General features: G+C 34.6%; 2 protein-coding genes across 4 annotated transcripts; one reads left to right on the forward strand and one right to left on the reverse strand.

Moving 5' to 3' along the window:
- The first annotated feature begins 6039 nt into the window (after window positions 1–6039).
- Window positions 6040–11086, forward strand: LOC111373819 (probable LRR receptor-like serine/threonine-protein kinase RPK1). 3 transcript variants are annotated; one of them, XM_022996399.1, is made up of 3 exons: window positions 6040–6422; window positions 6619–6720; window positions 8551–11086. In XM_022996399.1, exon 3 carries the CDS (start codon window positions 8571–8573, stop codon window positions 10863–10865), a length of 2295 nt encoding a protein of 764 aa, XP_022852167.1. In that variant the 5' UTR covers window positions 6040–6422; window positions 6619–6720; window positions 8551–8570; the 3' UTR covers window positions 10866–11086. The 3 variants fall into 3 exon arrangements, with proteins under 3 accessions (XP_022852167.1, XP_022852168.1, XP_022852166.1); XM_022996400.1 differs by lacking the exon at window positions 6619–6720 and having other exon boundaries at window positions 6264–6422; window positions 8551–8826; window positions 8929–11086; XM_022996398.1 differs by lacking the exon at window positions 6619–6720 and having other exon boundaries at window positions 6264–6422.
- A 2737-nt stretch (window positions 11087–13823) lies between these two features.
- LOC111373820 (ninja-family protein AFP3-like) lies at window positions 13824–18675 on the reverse strand. The gene is made up of 2 exons (XM_022996402.1): window positions 17284–18675; window positions 13824–14464 (listed from the first exon to the last, which is right to left on the reverse strand). Exons 1-2 carry the CDS (start codon window positions 18032–18034, stop codon window positions 14049–14051), a joined length of 1167 nt encoding a protein of 388 aa, XP_022852170.1. The 5' UTR covers window positions 18035–18675; the 3' UTR covers window positions 13824–14048.

Here is an 18675-nt window from a genome sequence, read left to right on the forward strand (position 1 = left end):
CAAGTTCATATATTTACAAAATATTTAAACTTTCATGTTTATATCATATCTGTTCAGGATACTGAAATCATTCCAAAAAAATAAATAAATAAATAACACAACAACATTTAAGTCATTACGACAAAATATAACTACTGCTTCACATAACGATATAAAAGTCGTTCCTGACAAGCAAAATGATATTGTTATCGTTTCACAAGAAAAATTGTAATGCTTCACATAATAACATTAAAATCGTTTTTGAAATACAAAACGATATTGATGTCGTTCTAGTATGAAAATTATAATACTTTACATAAAGATATTGAAATCATTCTTGAAACATAAAACGATATGTACGTCGCTCCAATATGAAAAACTATACTACTATACTAATTTAGATAACAACATTGAAGTCGTTTTAGACAAACAACTGTCATGCTAACTACAATGCATGACAAATCGCATGTATGTATCACCTTCACATAACAACACCGATGTCGTTGTGACAAAAATAACAACATTGAATCCGTTATGATACGACAATTCATTCTAGTACAAATTTGTCGACGTTAAAGTCGGTTCAGTTTGAAACATAATTACAACGATATTGATGTCGTTTCTTTTCATATATAATGACAATGAAATCGTTCTGTATCAAACCCATGAAATAGCATAACGATATCAATATCATTACATTATAAATTTGTCGTCATTGAAATCGTTTCAGTCCAAAATATACCTTAAACGATTTTGATGTCATCTCTTTTCATAAGTAACGGCAATCATATCGTTATGAATAAAATAGTTGACTTAACATAATGACATTAAAATTGTTCAAGCACAAATTTGTCGACATTGAAGTCGCTTCAGTCTAAAACATCGATAATTATGTTGTTTCTTTTCATACATAACGATAATTATATCTTTTTGTCGCAAAATTTTGATTCGATAGTCCACGGCCATCGACATGCCTCAGACATACGTATGACGATTGAAATAGATCATCAATTCGATTTGATCCCACTCAAAAAGAAATTATCAACATTTGATGTTCCCAGAGTTGTCTACCACCTTCGAATTTCTCCGATGGAAAGAAGTAGCTCTGTTTGCTCTTTTTATGCTATTCAAGTGGTATCAACTCACACGATGACTTCAATTGGTTGTCCTAGATATGTTGGAGACATGCTAGGTGATCGCGGACTGTCAAATCGACATTTTTTGACAGAATGATATAATTATCGTTATATATGAAAAGTTGTAATTATGCTTCGGACCGAAACAGCTTCAATGTCAACAAATTTATAGTAGAACAATTTTAATATTTTTATGCTATTTCAACCATTTCATTCAAAACGATATAATTGTAGTTATGTATGAAAAGAAATGACATCAAAATCATTTCAGTTATGTTTTGGACTGGAACAACTTCAATGAAGACAAATTTATACTGGAACAATATTGATGTCATTATGTTATTTTGTGAGTTGATATCATTGTTGTTACGTATGAGAAGAAACTGCATCAATATCTTTGTAGTTATGTTTCAGATTGAAACGATTTTAATGTTGACAAATTTGTATTGAAACGAAATTTTGTATCATAACAAGTTCAATGTCGTTATTTCTTCACCCACGCATCTTGTACTCTGTTTTGCATAACGACTTCAATATCATTTTGTTTGTCCAGAACGACTTCAATGTCATTATGTGATTCAGTATAGTCGTAAAATTTTCATACTAGAACGATATGTATATCGTTTTGTATCTTAAGAACGATTTCAAAATTGTTATGTGAAGCATTACTAATTCGTACTGAAACGACATGTGTGACAATTATAACAATAATAGTGTTGTTCAAAAAATAAAATAAAATTAAAAGTAGTTCATCCATAACGTGAAAAAATGAATAAACTCAGCAGCATAAAATGACTTTAATGTTGTTCCAATAGCACAAAACCAACCTTGAGGGCCCTACTGCCCCGCCCCTAGAGTTTTGTGAGGGAGGTAAATCGCGGGATGTGCCCCAACAGGCCAGGAAACAAGAGCTGTCTGTATAGTGCGCCTACAAGAAGTCAAATTCTATGTCTTAGGAATCGAACCCCCACACTGCGACTGCCAGCATATGCTTCATTGTTGTCCTAATTTAAGTTTTAGCTACTCGTGTTTGGATTACAAAATACCTACTAAAAATTGAATAAACTTTCTAAAGAGAAAGAAAAGAAGATGAGAAGACGAATCATGTAGTCGCAATTGGAAGCTCCTCCAATGTTATAGTTAGTTCTTTCTCTCTCATGGTTGAAGCACGTCTTTTGAATCTAAAGTCGAGAGTCTATAGACGAGGGTTTTAAAACCCTTGAGTGAGCCACACTTCGCCAAATTCCTTTTTGTTTTTCCTCCTTAGGGCATTTTCAATGGTTGCACCATTGCACCATTTTTTAGTGCAAAGTTACTCCAATGCAATATCAAATGGTGCAATGTCCAGTTTGCGCTTATTTTTCATTTTTCAAGATAATAGTTAAAGATATTTGCGTCATTTTCGTTCTATAATGATAATAATAATGATAATAATGATGATGATGATAATAATTAATCACACTATTAATTATATTATTAAAGTTTACTATTTTTAATAATATAATCAATAATAATTAACGTAATTGTTAATTTAACGTAAAGTTTACGTTTAAAGTTTCACTTAACGTAAAGTTTATATTATCAAAGTTTATTATTTTTGTAAATTTAACGTAATTGTTTATCATAAATTAATAATAAAATCAATTATTTTTGTCAACTTACATAATATATAAAACACGAGAATAATTTAGTAATCAATATATTTGTTAATTTAACAAAGTTATAATTTAGTAATTTATATAATTATAAAATAAATAAATAAATAATTTTTTAAATAAATACATTGTCAAAAATCAAAAGAATGAATAAAATAATAAATCATTGTTCATTTGGTGTAATGATTGAAGAAGAATTTTAGTTTGGTGTAAGATTTGATCGAAAATTTGATGTAAAATGGTACAAATTTTGATGCAGCCTTGGAGATGAGCTTATTTCCTTCCGACATTACTTCTTGGATTTGGCCTTCGTGTCCGAGCATTCAAACACGCTTTTCCTTCCCTTTTTCATCATCATTTTATAAATTTTTATAAATAATCATAATATAAGACAGTGGGGTCCACTGCCAATGGTTCCAATTATTAACTTATAAATTTATAATTTATAATCTCTAAGACGAGAAGTCTAATCAGTAATGAGACCTCTGCACGTGAGGCGAGAAGTTAGCCGAAGACTGGCGCCAAAGGGGGCTAAAGTTCGTTATATTTGGATTCTTGATAATAATAGTCCGAATGATTCGATCTGCCTTCCATTTTTATTCAAATTTTATTTTACCAAAAAAACCCTAATCATTTTCTTTCTTTTCTCCATTGTTTGTTCAAAAAGAAATGGGAAAAAAATTTTAGAATGTGAAGGGGAAAATAATGACAAGAAACAAGAAAATTAGTTTCACCATTTAACAGCCTGCCAATAGTTAAATCAAGGTAATACCCATTTTAAATCATTATTTTACCAGTTACCCAATTTGGGGTTTTTCATAATTTGTTAATATGTAATCTGTTGGCTTTTTCTACTTCTTTGTGGGTTTTTTCTTAAGATAGTTTTTGTTTGAAAAGTTCTATATTTAGGATTGGCAAAAAAGGAACAGAGGATTTCCAGCGCAGATTGATGTCAGGCTGCTTGATTTAGAGGTCAATTGGCTACATTAAATAAGGAAATGTTTGGGTAAAATGTGATTATTTTCTCTTCGTTTTTAGCTGTTCATTCTCATTGATATGGTATCGTGTTGGTAGGAAATAAGTGCAGAACGGAATGCATATGGGAAGGATAATTGTAATATAAATTTCATTCTTTTGTAGAAAACGAAAACTAAATTGGCTTTCGCTTCTTAATAAACTGAAAACCATAAAGAACAATATTGGTATACCATTTGAAGTAGTCTGTAGAAGAGGATCCTTTTAATGATTTGAAATATATATGAAGAATTGCATTCTGAATTTTGGCTTTCTCCCACTTTATGCAAACACGCCTCAAATTCATTTTGTGTTTGTGGATAATTACATAACCATATAAATTCAGGTTCGTGATACATATCATTTCCGTTGGAGAAAGTTAAATTGCATTGATATCTTTGTTTTGTTTGGAAGTTAGAAGTTAGAAAACATGCATCTTGTTGATATCGATCATCATCATCTTATTCAAGAGTTAAACCATCATTGATCACATGTTAACCATCAACTAGATCATGTATATTAAGACTCTTAAGTTGATGTTTCTTCCACTCCATAGGTTGATTTCTTTTGTCCAATTTTTAAAAATCAACCCATGCAATAATTTTACCTAGAAAACTAGTCTGAATAACTGTATTACTATTTATCTTATGTGTTTCAATTGATGCTTACATCTTGATTGCAGTTATGGATTATACGGGTAGAAGCAAAAACTCTATAAAGAGAGATGCTAACGCTCCCAATAGTCACCTTGATACATTTGTACCACATATTTCATTTACCGATTCAGACCATGATAGTGGCTGCAGAACAGATTCAGAGGCCAATCTAAAAGAAACTCGATGTGGCTTGGCTGAAAATTTAGATTCTTTGGATTCTGTATCTTTATCCTCTTCAATCTCTTCCTCTGGCAGTTTCTTCCAAGTCAACCCTCAAATAGTGACCAACCATAGCATGTCTAGTCCATCACCCAAGCTCAAAGGGGAAATCAAACCATTGTATGAAAGTGACAAAGTCGACATTTCAAATGAGGTATTGTTCAAGTTGGAAGAATCTTTTAGCAAGTCTCCAGGATCCACCTCACAGGTATCTGATGTCACTCTTGAATCTTTTCGGCCGAACATATCACCAATACAATCGCCTCCCGTCCAAGTGATGGAAAGGTCAGGAGATTTTAATCCTAACCGGATCCCGCCTTCTATTTTTGCTATACCCTCGACACCAATGGAGTGGAGTGAGGTTTCCAATGATTCATTGTTCAGTATTCATATTGGGAACCAGGTTGCCAGGATTAGTGGGGACTTGTACAGATCAGGGGAACTATCCAAATCTGGAGAAATTCTTGAATATGGGGAATCATACCAGTCTGGAGAATTTTATAATTCCCAAGGACTAATAATGTCCAATGAGTTAAATACGAGGTTTGACCATGCCTCTGCAGCAGCTAAAGGAGTAGAACCTGAAAAGAATTCTGATGTAGTGAAGACTATGGGTGCAGAGAAGAACTTTGGAGCAACAGATTTTGTATATGAATCAACTTACAAATTTCACGAGGCTGGTACCAATAATCTATGCAAGGAAAATTTAAAAGATCCTGGGGGTTCTTATAATGCCAACTGTCAAACTGAAGGAAGCACAGTTAGCAACTTATCGATAGCTTTTCCAACGTCAGTTTCATTCTTGGTTATAATAATCTGAACTAGCCAATCTTCTCTTCTATTATTGCTTTACTTATTACTTGCATGTCGTTAGCTACATCTACAAGTTCCCACCAGAGCAAAAAATGTGCCTATAACTTCTTCACATATTATTAATGTAATTTTATACTTTATTGGGTTCTTATGTGAGTGTATTGATCCTTCTTTCTAATTTCACTTTTTAAAATAAAAATTTCATTTACTAAATATGTATCAGTAAATGCTTATTTATTGGAGACTATCTTGTTTCCACATAAATCTGGATTCCCCATACGTTGTTATTTGTGAATGAGAATCTACCCTTTAGACAAGTTTATTACACGGTACAGGAGAGGATTGGACCGTACAGTAAATGAGACATTAGCTTCTCTCTCTCTCTCTCTCTCTCTCTCTCTTTTTGTGTTTCTTAATATTGTAAGTATTGTACAATCCACCTTACCAAACAAGCCATTTGTGTGTTGCAGAAAGAAGCCTGCATGTTCGTTATGCCATTGCTATAATTGCAACTCGATATTCTGCTGTTGTAAATGGCCAAGCTGCTGCTTTAAGTCGCCCAAGTGCTGCCAGAAATGCTCTGGCTGCTCTTGCATGTGGTTTAGCTTTACGGGCTGCTTGAGAAATTGCTTAACATTGCCAGGCTGTGGTTGTAAGTGGTTGAGGTGTTGTAAATGGCAGTGCTGCAACTGCAAGGTAGCCTGCCCAAGGTGCCATTGCAAGTGTCCAACCTGGCTGAGCTGCCACTGTAAGTTCCCAACCTGTTCGAGTTGCTCCTGCAAGTGCCCATCTTGTTCTAGTTGCTGCTGCAAGTGCCCATCTTTGTCCAGCTGCTTCTGCAAGTGTTCAACTTGGCCAAGCTGTAAGTTCCACCATTCCAGTTGCAGCTTGATGTTCTGCTATCGATGGAATGGTAAACCAAAAAGAATCACTGACGATCCTTCTTGCAAGTATGCTTCTTTCTATCCTTTAACTGAGAAAATGTTGCACATTGAAAAGTAATTATTACCTATTGGATGTTTTCTTGTCTTCTTGTCTAATTTAGAGTGTATTAATTGTATCGATTCTTGAAGAATAATAATAGCATATTTAATAGTATTGTTAATCTTTGAGCATAGTGAAGTAATTTATATTGATGCAATGCAGTTTGCCTGATGGGAAACTAAGCTTTACTCAAAAATGATAGCCCAATCAGCATATGATATCACCATGCTCCATGGAGGGATTGAAAGTAGCATTATGAAATCGGTGCTCTTGCTTTTCTTGCTCTTCTTCCAGTTCATGTTATTCATGCTGTCATTGCAACGCTGTTGAGAAAAGGAGAGCATTACCCTTTTCTCCTGTCACATCTTACTGAATATGCTAACTAATCTCCGTTGGAAACCTAAAACCAACAAAAAGATATGGTAAAGCTAAGGTTTAGAGACTAATTAAAGACGAAGTAGTTTCTGGTTGAAATGTAAAGGTCTTCTCTTATAGAACAACTAATTATCCCATTTGATATAAAGATAGAAGTAGGTGTTGTATTTTCCCTTAGCGATATGGTCCATCAACAGTCACTGCTGCTTCTGAGCTTAGAGAAGAAAGAGAGGTTAAGGAAGGCTGTCCATTGTCGAAACCTCAACTTGTAATGTGGTTCTGGACAAAGTCGGGAATCCGATTTGTACATTATTTTCGTTTTCTTGGAAGAACTTGTTCTTATCGACCATTTCGGCCACATTCTATTAGGCTTTGATCTGTATGCAATACATTGATAATAAATCATGCTAGATTAACCTAGTCCATAACTTGCAATATTGTTCTATATAGGTAAATTCAATTGCTTAAATTCGACGTCATGCTTACATCATTATGTCGTAATAAATCAGCATGCATTATTTTTTCTCATTTTTCATTTACTGCTTCCTCCTGATTTGTTACTCTGTCTGACAGTAACAACTTTTTTTGACTCTTGCTAACAACAAGCAATTAATGACAGCCTAATTTCAATCAGATTTCGATAATAAGAAGAAGATGCATGCAGTTGACAGAAATATTAATGATATGTCCTTTAATTAATTGTCATTATCTCTTCAAGATTAAAGGTCAGAAAAGGATTATTATTTTTATTTTTATTTTTTTAAAGTAAGCGTAGCGTTTCTTGACGACGGAGGTTACAATTTTTTTTTTTTTTTTTTCTTTTTCTTTTCTTAGGGAAAAGCTTCTTGATTATATTGAAGAAATGTTCAAAATTTGAGAGGTTTCAATTACAGCTTAACATTTGAACGCAAAATGTAATCATTCTGTTTTCCTTAAATATCAAAACCTTAAACCAGGTTCAATTACTATTTTGCTTTGATTGTATTTCACTGTGTATTGATGTGAAAATCTGGTTAATATTTTAAGAGATTTTAAGAGATACCCACATGATAGATTGTTAAAATGAGATTTAAATTAAGAAAATTTGTGCATTATAAAGAAGGATCTCTCTGATCTGACCTCGTTTTAAGAGTTATCATCATTTTAATGGTAATAAACGTTAGATGTATACAGTTATGCCATGTGGCAGATCTTTTGGTCAGGCTACGTGGCACGAGTGCATAGATGACTTTCAACTATGCTTGTTTCTGATAAATGAACAAAAATGTGTACTGGGTTGATATTGGGCCCATGGAAGCAGCCAAAGTCCCCATATGGGGTCCACCTTCTCCTCCTTAAAGCATGAAAAAAATTGTCTGAGAAAATGATATAGTAAGCTTATACTGAGAGAAGTAACAGCAATCTGCAGAAGAAGAAGAATAAGAAACAAAATATTTCTCTTTTTCTGCAACCCTTATTGTTTCTTGGAGTAAAATTTGTTGTTTCTGGTTAAAGACAGGAAAAAATCATCTTCTTTTCAGGTTTGATTTTCTCACAACACCAGAACTTCTGTTTTTTAAGATTCTTGATTTTTCTTGTTGTTGTTCTCTGCATTCTCCTATGTTGTTCTGTTCTTTTTCATTTCGAATATCGGATTTGTTTGGAAAAGAGTAAGAAATAATTTTGTTTCATCCTAAATTCTGCAACAGTAGTTGACAAATTTTACTTTTATTCATACAGGGTTTCTGAAGAATAAGAGAATGGTGTGTTTTGCTGCTATGCAAAGGGCAGATTCTGCATTTTTCGTGGCCATGAATTTGGTTTGCATTTTACTGTACATTCTATCAGTCTCTGGCGGATCTTCAGATGAGAAAAAGATTCTGCTGGAATTCAAGAAATCTGTTTCAGACCCCCATGGAATTCTTTCCAGTTGGAATGCAGGCAGTTCCGACTATTGCTCTTGGTTTGGAGTGTCCTGCAATTCCAATTTAAGAGTTTCCCGGCTGAAAATTGAAGGTAACTTTTCGGTTTCTCATCAGTGTTCTATGAATTCTGTGTTAGCTTTGCATGGCTTTGAAATACGAAGAAACTGCACCGAAATGAATGGAAAAATTGTAGGAAAACTGCCACCCATTATCGGAAAACTCAAAGAACTTAAGGTTCTGTCACTTCCATTCAATGAACTCAGGGGTGAGATTCCTGTCCAAATATGGAGCCTTAAAAATCTTGAAGTACTTGATCTTGAAGGGAATCTTATTGTGGGAAATTTTTCGGATTATGAATTCACTGGTTTAAGGAATTTAAGGGTTCTTAACCTTGCATATAACATGATTGCTGGGAAATTTCCACCTTCCCTCGCAATATGTAGGGTTTTAAGGATTTTGAATTTAGCAGGAAATGAAATTAATGGTGTGATTCCCAGATTCATTGGTGGTTTTAGGAAGTTAAGAGTGCTGAATTTGTCGTTTAATCAGTTAGTAGGCCATGTTCCAGATAATTTGGGGTGTGATTGTGGGAATCTTGAGCATTTGGATTTGTCGGTTAATTTCCTAAAGGGGGAAATTCCGCTTGCTTTGGGAAATTGTAGTCATTTAAGGACACTTTTGGTATCTTCAAATGCATTAAGTGGCTTTATCCCTATGGAGCTAGGTGAACTTCGAAACCTTGAAGTTCTGGATGTTTCGAGAAACAGATTGAGTGGTCCCCTGCCTGAAAAGCTCGGAAATTGTATTAATTTGTCGGTTCTTGTTCTTTCAAGTCAAATTAATGTTCTCCCGAGCAAGAGGAATCCAGGTGGAGCAGTGTCTCCCAGATTAGCTGATGTCGCATTAGAAGATTATAACTGTTTTGATGGTTTCATTCCCATTGAGATTACCACACTTCCAAAGCTGCAGATAGTTTTTGCTTCTGGAGCCAACTTTGAGGGACCGACAAATTGGGGCCGTTGTGCTAGGCAGAAGCATGCACCTTCTGAATCAAGAAGCCATCCTAAAAGTGGTAAAAACGGAGTTGATCTTATTTTTGAAGTATGCGTAATATCTGTAGCAGTCGTTATTGCAGTTGTTTTGGTTTTTGTATTTTGTTATGCAAAAAGGAAAATATCAGATTCAAAGGGTCAGAATACTATGTCACCACAGAGAAGAGAAACTAACTTTTTCGAGGACATTGGAGTACCCTTAACATATGATGGTTTGATCCAGGCAACGGGAAATTTTAACATTAGCAACTGCATAGGAAATGGTGGATTTGGTGCCACCTACCGGGCTGAAGTTTCTCCAGGAATGACAGTAGCAGTGAAAAGGCTCATTACTGAAAGGTGCCAAGGCATCCCACAGTTCTGTGCCGAGGTCAGGACACTGAGAAGAATCAAACACCCGAACCTCATAACTTTGATAGGGTATGGTGCCAGTCAAGCAGAAATGTTTCTGATATATAACTACCTTCCTGGTGGAAATCTAGAAGAATTCATTCGGGAAAGAGCCAGAAGAGCTTTTGATTGGAGAATAGTTCACAAGATTGCTCTCGATGTTGCATCTGCACTAACTTATCTGCACGATCAGTGTAATCCGAGTATTCTACATCGCGACATCAAACCTAGTAATATTTTGTTGGACAACGACTGCAATGCCTATTTGTCAGACTTTGGATTGTCAAAATCTCTGTCTGCTACACAAACTCATGCTACCACTTGTGTAGCCGGAACTTACGGATACATAGCTCCAGAATACGCACTGACAGGCCGCGTATCCAACAAGGCCGATGTTTACAGCTATGGGGTGATGCTGCTTGAGTTATTGTCTGACAAGAAAGCTCTCGATCCTTCATTTTATTCATATGAAGATGGATTCAACATTGTTTCATGGGCGTGCTTGTTACTCAAACAAGGTCAGGCCGAGGATTTTTTCTTCTCGTCTCTATGGGATTCGGGTCCACAGGATGACCTCGTGAAAATGCTGCATGTGGCTGTTCTTTGTACTCTTGAATCATATTCTGCTCGGCCAACAATGAAGCAAGTTGTGCAGCGACTCAAACACTTTCAACCACCCAGTGGCTAACCACACTACAGTGCTGCTTCTCAATTTATTCATTCTAGTATTAGAATGTATAGCAGACTGATTTTTCCTTCATTCAAATTATTCGGGATTATGAGCTTCGATTTAGCTACATAGCTTTTTTGTCAAAATCCTGTTCGCAGTTCTGTCTGAACTTGTATAAACTGAATTTCAATTGTATAATTCCTGTGTATGGCATGCAAGAAATTTACTTTGATGTCTCATATTGTGTAATCAGTTGATTTAAGGCGAAAATTACGACACTGCACTAATCTGTGGTGGAGGGACGAGTCTCATGTAATAAGGCTGATATTATTTTGGTCATTCATCTTCTAAAACGAAACTTCATGTGCATGTTTCATATGCAAATTCAGATGATACACGAGGAACTGATAACTGCCCGATTTCTCACCTAGCACAGGGTCGTCCTCTTTGAAATTCTGTGTCCTTGTTTCACCATTTGAACGTAGCCTCGAAGTTATGTAATCCTACAGAGTTCATTGGCATCATATGGAATTCTGAGAAGCTGAAAGTTCAGAAGTTGGGACTGGATCAAGTATTTTGATTAGAATCCAGCTGCATTATATTTTGAGCTTATGTTTACAGAAATTATAGTCCTTGCAGTGCTATGCTCTTAGGACTTGGTCCAGTAACCACAAAGATTTAGATATCTAAAGAAGAATTAAGGAATTACAGCAGACAAGATTTGTCGTTAGCTTGTTCAGTTAGCATCCTAAAATTCTTATGACAATATATCATAAATTATAGAAGTATATCTATCATAAATGAAAAAGAAACTTCTCTTATCTATACCGATTGTCTAATAAATTTAGGAATACACATTAGTTACTGCAATGTACTTGAGTACTTTGAGATCGAATTCGATGAATTTAACATTTAAATGAAAGTAATATTATTTAACATCGGTCTAAATGTCAATACTTACTTCATTAAATGATACATTGAACTAAAGATAAAGATATGGAGTAATGACTTGTCGCCTAGCTTCCATGTGGAAGCACACGATAGATTTAATTAAACGTGGTGTCATGATCTATCATGTAACTGAACTTATCTTTTAATGTCACGTATTGCCACATAAGCTCGTGTTAAACATCAATTGGGCTATATGACATCTAAATTTATTATAAAGACCACTAGTACTATGCAACATTATTTTATTGAGCAATGGGTTTCTGCACAATATTTTGAGTGCTAATTTGATGCAAAATAATAGTTACGATTATAGTTTTTCCCTAGTGGGCATTTATTTTGGGAATCGGACCGGAACCGTTTGGAACCAAACGATTCGGTTCCGAATCTTTTAAAAAACGATTGAATTTTGGGACAAATTATTAAGAATCAATCGGTTCTAATTCGGTTCTCAATTCTAGTATGTGAATCGCTGGGAACTGGACGGTTTTCATAGGATTTTTTTATTTTTTTTTGATAAAATATATGACTCAATCTCCAATCACTTTTATAAAAAAATAATTGGATTCCTTCTTCATTTTATACTCGAGCACTTTCCTTCTTTTCTTTGATTCTTTGATTCTTTGATTCTCTCTTCTTATAATTCTTTGATTAAGTGCTTTACAAACCAAATTAGAATATTGAGTAAATCTGTACCTAGCCCCCGTTTGGCCTCCATTAAATTTCGTTCATTATATTCCATTTTTCCTCCTCTTATTTTCAATCACACAATCTTTCATAAAATAACGTTATACGTAAAACGAAAATTTTTTCTTCTTTTTCAACTACTCATTTTTCAAAAAAATACTATTCCACGCATTTTCATTTCTAGAAAATGGGGGCCAAACGTGGACTTAAATAAATTTATTTACAATATATAATTTCATTTCTAATATGTGAAATTTTTATTTTGTTTTCACTATGTAATCATAGCTGTTGATCCGATCAAAACATTTCATCTAGATTTCTACAAATTATAACCGATAAAACCAGAAGTTGCAATAAATTTTTGAAGGTTGTCCAATTCAATGTAGGATTTTGATTTTGGTGGAAGTTTGTGTAATCATTTGAGTATATAAGTTGATGATTGCTCGATGATAGTAACTTATATTATTTAGATATTATTTTTAAATTTGTATACTTAATTTTCTTTTAATCTTTGAATAGTATGTTCGGTTCTTCTATATTTTGTTAAAAGTATCACGTTGGTAACATCTTTACATTTTTTATTAGTGAATATTTTATTTTAACATTTTCAATGTAAAGAATCGAACCAAACCGAACTAATACCGATGGGTTCAACTCCGATTCGGTTCTATAACTAACTATAAAACCAATGGTTCTGCGCCCACTCCTAGAAAAAACAGACAAAAACCATATGCAGCACCTATATGGTTGCTTTTTTTTTCTTTCTTTTTTTTGGGTCATCTTTCAATAACCTGATTACCGCAATTGTTGAGGATACCCTTTTTTAGATAATCTGCCAAGCGTCATTCTTTTTAATTCTATGAATTTTTTTTATTTTTTATTTTTATTTTTATTTTTTTTGTATCTATAGCATTGCCCTTACGATTGGATAAAATAAGTAACATTTACAACAAATATTTTTTCAACATAAATATGTGATGGTTTAACATAGAATTTATTTTTATTATTATTATTATTATTATTATTTAACAAAAAATAAATGTGCTCGACTCTAATAATCATATTGAACCTTTTGGCCGACACCTATTGCTCGATACTAAAGTGCCACAAAAACTGAAAATTAATGTATCCAAGTACAAGTTCTTTGCCAGGGCTTACAAATTTCGAAAAAGAAAACTTCGCCAAGAACCAACCTCATATTCTGAAAGCTTAAGAGGCTAAAAAGAGAGAAGCTAGCTTATTATATTCTCTACAATCGCTCACGTCAAAACCAATTTTATTTTATTTTATTTTTTTGTCGTCATTCCATATATGAATATGCATGCACCATTTCCATCAATCTAAGCAATGATCAGGAAGAATTAATATTGATTGCTCTGTATTTCCAGAATGCAATCCACATAGGTACAACCAATTTTTCCATTTTTCTTTCAGATATAAGCATCAGCTAATTATTACACGGTCATTTCAAGAAGAAAATTTAATTTAAAAAAAAAAAAAAAAAGAGGCCGTCATCAAGTTGAAAACATTTTACCCCTCGTGTGAACGGTAACATGCAGGCGGCCCTTATAACAGGGAAGAAGCGTTCGGGTTCACAACTATGTGCTTGAGCGGATTATCTACGTCGCTGCCTCCAGCATGCTCAACAAACTCGGCCGGTGAGAGGAAGGTGCCGTGGCATACGCACATTATTCTCACTTCTTCTCCCTTTCCATATCTGTATAGTATCCCATCGACTTTCCTACCATTAGGACCATCACCCTTTGTGAAAACACAAGGCATATCCTCCACTGCATTCGTCCCAATTTCCCTTCCTCGATTGATTACAACATCAGATCTTGCAGAGAGACTCTCCGTGTCTGGTTGAGTCATTCTGCTCATATTCTCTCTTGATTTCATCCCAGATGAGCCAACATCCTGATTGATTCCCTCACGAAAAGTCTGGATACTGCCGGGGCTCAGTTCACCACCACTGCTGGATCCTGAAATGAAAACAAGGAAACCTCAAAAATAACTACGAGCAATGGATAATTATTTTGGAACTTTCATGTACCATTTGGAAGGCATCCCTTTTGGAGGTTCCTTAACAAAACTAAAGGCATGCATCTATAAAGCTAGAAGTCTAAATACTTCTCTTATCCCCAAAAATAAATAGCTTTATTGTCTCTAAAACACAATCACTGGGATGCATCTACTGATCTATCTGCCTAAATAGTCTGTAGAAAACAGGTAAGTTTTAGCATCAAATCTTTAAATGAAATTACTCAGACTAAAAAGTTTAAGGTGCCTTTCCTTTCTTCCACTTCTTTTCAATGGGCATGGCATTCTTTGATAATTTTTACCCCGAGGAGTGACAGGATGACCGAGGCCACAAGTTTGGGAACACCTCTGTGAAGTCTGAACCGTCGTTCCAAAGTGCCCCTTCTATACGATATGCATAATATGATTAAGTCTGCAAAACTTTTGAACTTTCCAAGTTTTGGAAGGAAATCCTTTAAACATGTCAATGTTCTTCTATCTAGCTAGCAAGGCATAATTCTTCTGTCTTCATAAAATCTAACTCATCTTTATGTTGGAAAAAATATTGTGAAAATATTTTATTTACTAAATAAAAATTACATGAGCTTTACACAGATTAATAAAAAAATAAGTGTAGAAACTGCTTGATTAACACGAGAGTTTCCCTCTATCTCCTTAAGACAAATTTGTACAGCATCGGTGTCCATAAACTTCAAGATACAAAAAACTCTGTTTGTAATACTATTACTCCAAATTGCAGACAGTAACATCATTTGAACAATGCCTTGCACTCCACTTGACAGGCTGGGACTAAAGTAAGATGCAGGCTTGAAAGAAAACAAACAGGAATCTATCTATAGTTGTTTAAAGCTATGATGCTCGGACTCAGGTATAGTTACGTGTCTAAGTGTCGGATCTTTTATTTTCTAAAATGTAGGATACGTGGATATGACTAAAAAGAGTCTAAATTTTGGATACGAGTACATCTTTCAAACTTCAATTTTTTACTAACTTAAGATGTTATTTTGAATAGACCAATATCAATTGTTCACAAAGAAAAAATAGTGTTGAATAAGTGGTTAAGATGAATAAAATAGGATTTTGAAGTTTAGTTTTCAATTATGAGAGGTTAATTACTAAATGTTATGTAAAATAGAAAATGAGGAACTTGATTGTAATTTGAATTTAGTGGAACACTAAGTAGTATTATATGGAACTCATTTTTAATTTATACAAACAAAACCTCAAACCATCGATACAGAGAGGGAAATAAGGAAAAAAAGAAAAGGCAAAGAAAAAAGAAAGAAGAAGAAGGGAAAATCTAGCGCCGTCATCTTTTTCCAACATCCCGGAGGTAGCGCTAGGTTCATAGAGAGTAGAAACGGAAAGAAAAGGAAAAGAAAAAACAAAAAGGGCGAAGTGTCCGGTAGAAACCTGGAGGATCTGACATATATCCCATACCCATACTTATGTCGTGTCGTGTCCGATACAGGTACTCCAACCATTTCGAAGAGTCTGAGCATCAGAGGTTTAAAGTGTTCGTCCGAGTTGACATATATGTTCTTAAAGGCGTGTCTTTAGTCTTTCCTCTAGACCAAGTCTATAAACAATTATACATTTAAAAAGAAACATCGTTGAAGGACACATTTACTGTGAAAATATATGCCTACTTGAAAGGTCATACCAATACTCAAAAAATAAAATAACCAAACCATATAATACATTCTGATTTGATGCATGTGAACAACTCACAAGAAAATTATATTCTACGTGTCCACACCTCATTGAAAGAAAAATTAATTACAGACTTCCACTTTCACCACCAAATTTCCCATTGTTGAGCATGTCACTTTAAACTCAATTTCTCATATTTGAAAATGATTTTGAGCATAAAAATATATTAGTTAATCTTTTTGCAAAGGAGAATGCTCTTTGATGTGGTCCCACCTTAAACGACTTGTAGGGCTACCCAAATTTTAGCACAATATCTTTCAATTGGCACTTAACAAAAACCATTTTTCCTATTTACCAATAATTATTTCTGAAAAAGGATAGATATTCACCAAATAATTCTCACTCCTAAAATTTCTCAAATGCCTTTACCTAAAGGAGCAATAATGAAGAATAAGCAGCATAATTGAAGTTATGGCAGTAGAGGTTGCTCCAAAAAAGCACAAGATAAATTGTGCATCTCTGAATGATTGTTTGAAAATACAAAAAGGGACTAACACGTGATTATTTATAGCAAAAGAATAACGTAGGCGGACATATCATAAGAAAAACATGGGACACAAAAAATATCAAGAATTTCCAACATATCCTGCTTCCAAAAAGAATAAGACAGAAGTCATATGTTGTTATAAATCCCACTTTATTTTAAAAGCATTAACCATTTGTAATCCAAGTTCCATAAATTTTTCAATGAAGAAACACAAAATAAGTAAGATGAATAGAATCCCGTTATGTCACCTAGGAACTATGGACCATCCATATCCGACTTGAAATCCAAAAGAACACGCACTAGGAATAATGGAATATTGGTTATTGTTTTGTGGTAACAATTAGGAAGCACACATGATGTGATAACCAGAAAGAATTCAAAACCAAAAAGTTAAAGTGCAAGATAAAAATGAAGATCAACTGTGTTTCTTTAATTGCTTCGAGCACATTAAATTCATCGACTCATTTGAGGGAGTCTAACATTAAGTGAATGACTTTACAGTTTAAAAACAGCATTGAACAGAAATTTCAGCCGAACAAGAACATATAGAAATCAAAATACCTTCAAAAGTTTTAGTGTTGAATTCAGATATATTCGAAGAACTTCCTCCTTTTGATTCCATTGACTTTTGCATCCCACTACTACCTCCCAAATAATTCCCCTTCCCTTGGACCACTGCCTCATCAATCCCACCTCGAATGGCCTGATCAGTAGCAGTGGCAGCAGACGTTGCCAAACGGAATGGCAAACCAGACCTCTTCGCCATGGCCAAAGACTTCTCTCTCTCCAATCTCTCTCTCAGATTCACCTCAATTTCCTTTTTCTCCTCCAGACTTAAATTTCCACCACCACGACCTCCACCTCCTTTATCACTCTTTAAATTCCTCTGCTTTTCTGACCTCCTCCTCTTAGCCTCCATTCTCCTCAAGGTCTGTAATTGCTTCCTCTTCCTCCATTCGTCCTCTGTCTCTGCGGGCAATGAAGAGGTCCTCAACAGGCCCGTATAAGCCACCGATGGTGGTGCCACCGCATCATTATCATCTCTCACCACCGGTAAACACTCCGCTACAGAAGAAGACCTCACTAACTTATTGGAGCTCTTGTCCACACCAAATCTCCCTCCCAACGACAGTCCAAGATTCAACTCAATCTCCTCATCCTCCTCTTTCACTGCCTCACTCCCACTACTACTACCACCACCCATAAATCTCTGCAACAAATCTCTTGAAAATCTATTTGTTGAAATATCCAAACAAAGAGTATCCATTACTGTTGTTCCTAAAATCTTCTTACCATCGTCACGACCCCCCATAAGACAAAAATAACACAACCTTCAACAATACTATAATGGCATCTAATTCATCTATATTCATATGTATATGCATGTTTAACCACTTCATGATCTGATTCACACAAACCCATAAAGCAAAACTTGATCTTGGTATTCATATTAAGCCCTCCTTCTTCCAATATTCAATTTTTACACAAAATTCAAACAAGATTTCGAGTTGCAAAGCAATAAACTTCAGCCATTAAATACAATTTCAAAAAGATAAATGAACTATCTCATAAATTAATAGAACAAGAAACTTAAGAGATAATAAATCAAGAATAAAAAAATGGATTGTTGATTATAACGAAAATTTCAATCGTGACATATTGTTTTTGTGTGTTTTAAGAAAATCAATTTTTGAAGCAAGTGAAAGAAAAACCTCAACTAAAGAACAAAGAAGAAAGGTTGTAGAAGGGGCGTGGGAGTGCGGGTTAGGAGTGTGCGTGGGGGCTCAAGGCAAAAACTTGGAATGGACAAGTGGCGGGAGAGAGAGAGGTAGAAGGGTGACACGTTGGTCTGAATGAATAGGCCTTTTCTGTAGTCTCAAAAGAAACTGTTTCGAGAAAAGGTTGAATGATTGGGGATGTTAAGGTATAGTTGAATAGGAAAATACTTCCTCT

The sequence above is a fragment of the Olea europaea genome, unplaced genomic scaffold, assembly GCF_002742605.1.
Source record: "Olea europaea var. sylvestris unplaced genomic scaffold, O_europaea_v1 scaffold1167, whole genome shotgun sequence".
NCBI classification, from domain to species: domain Eukaryota; kingdom Viridiplantae; phylum Streptophyta; class Magnoliopsida; order Lamiales; family Oleaceae; genus Olea; species Olea europaea.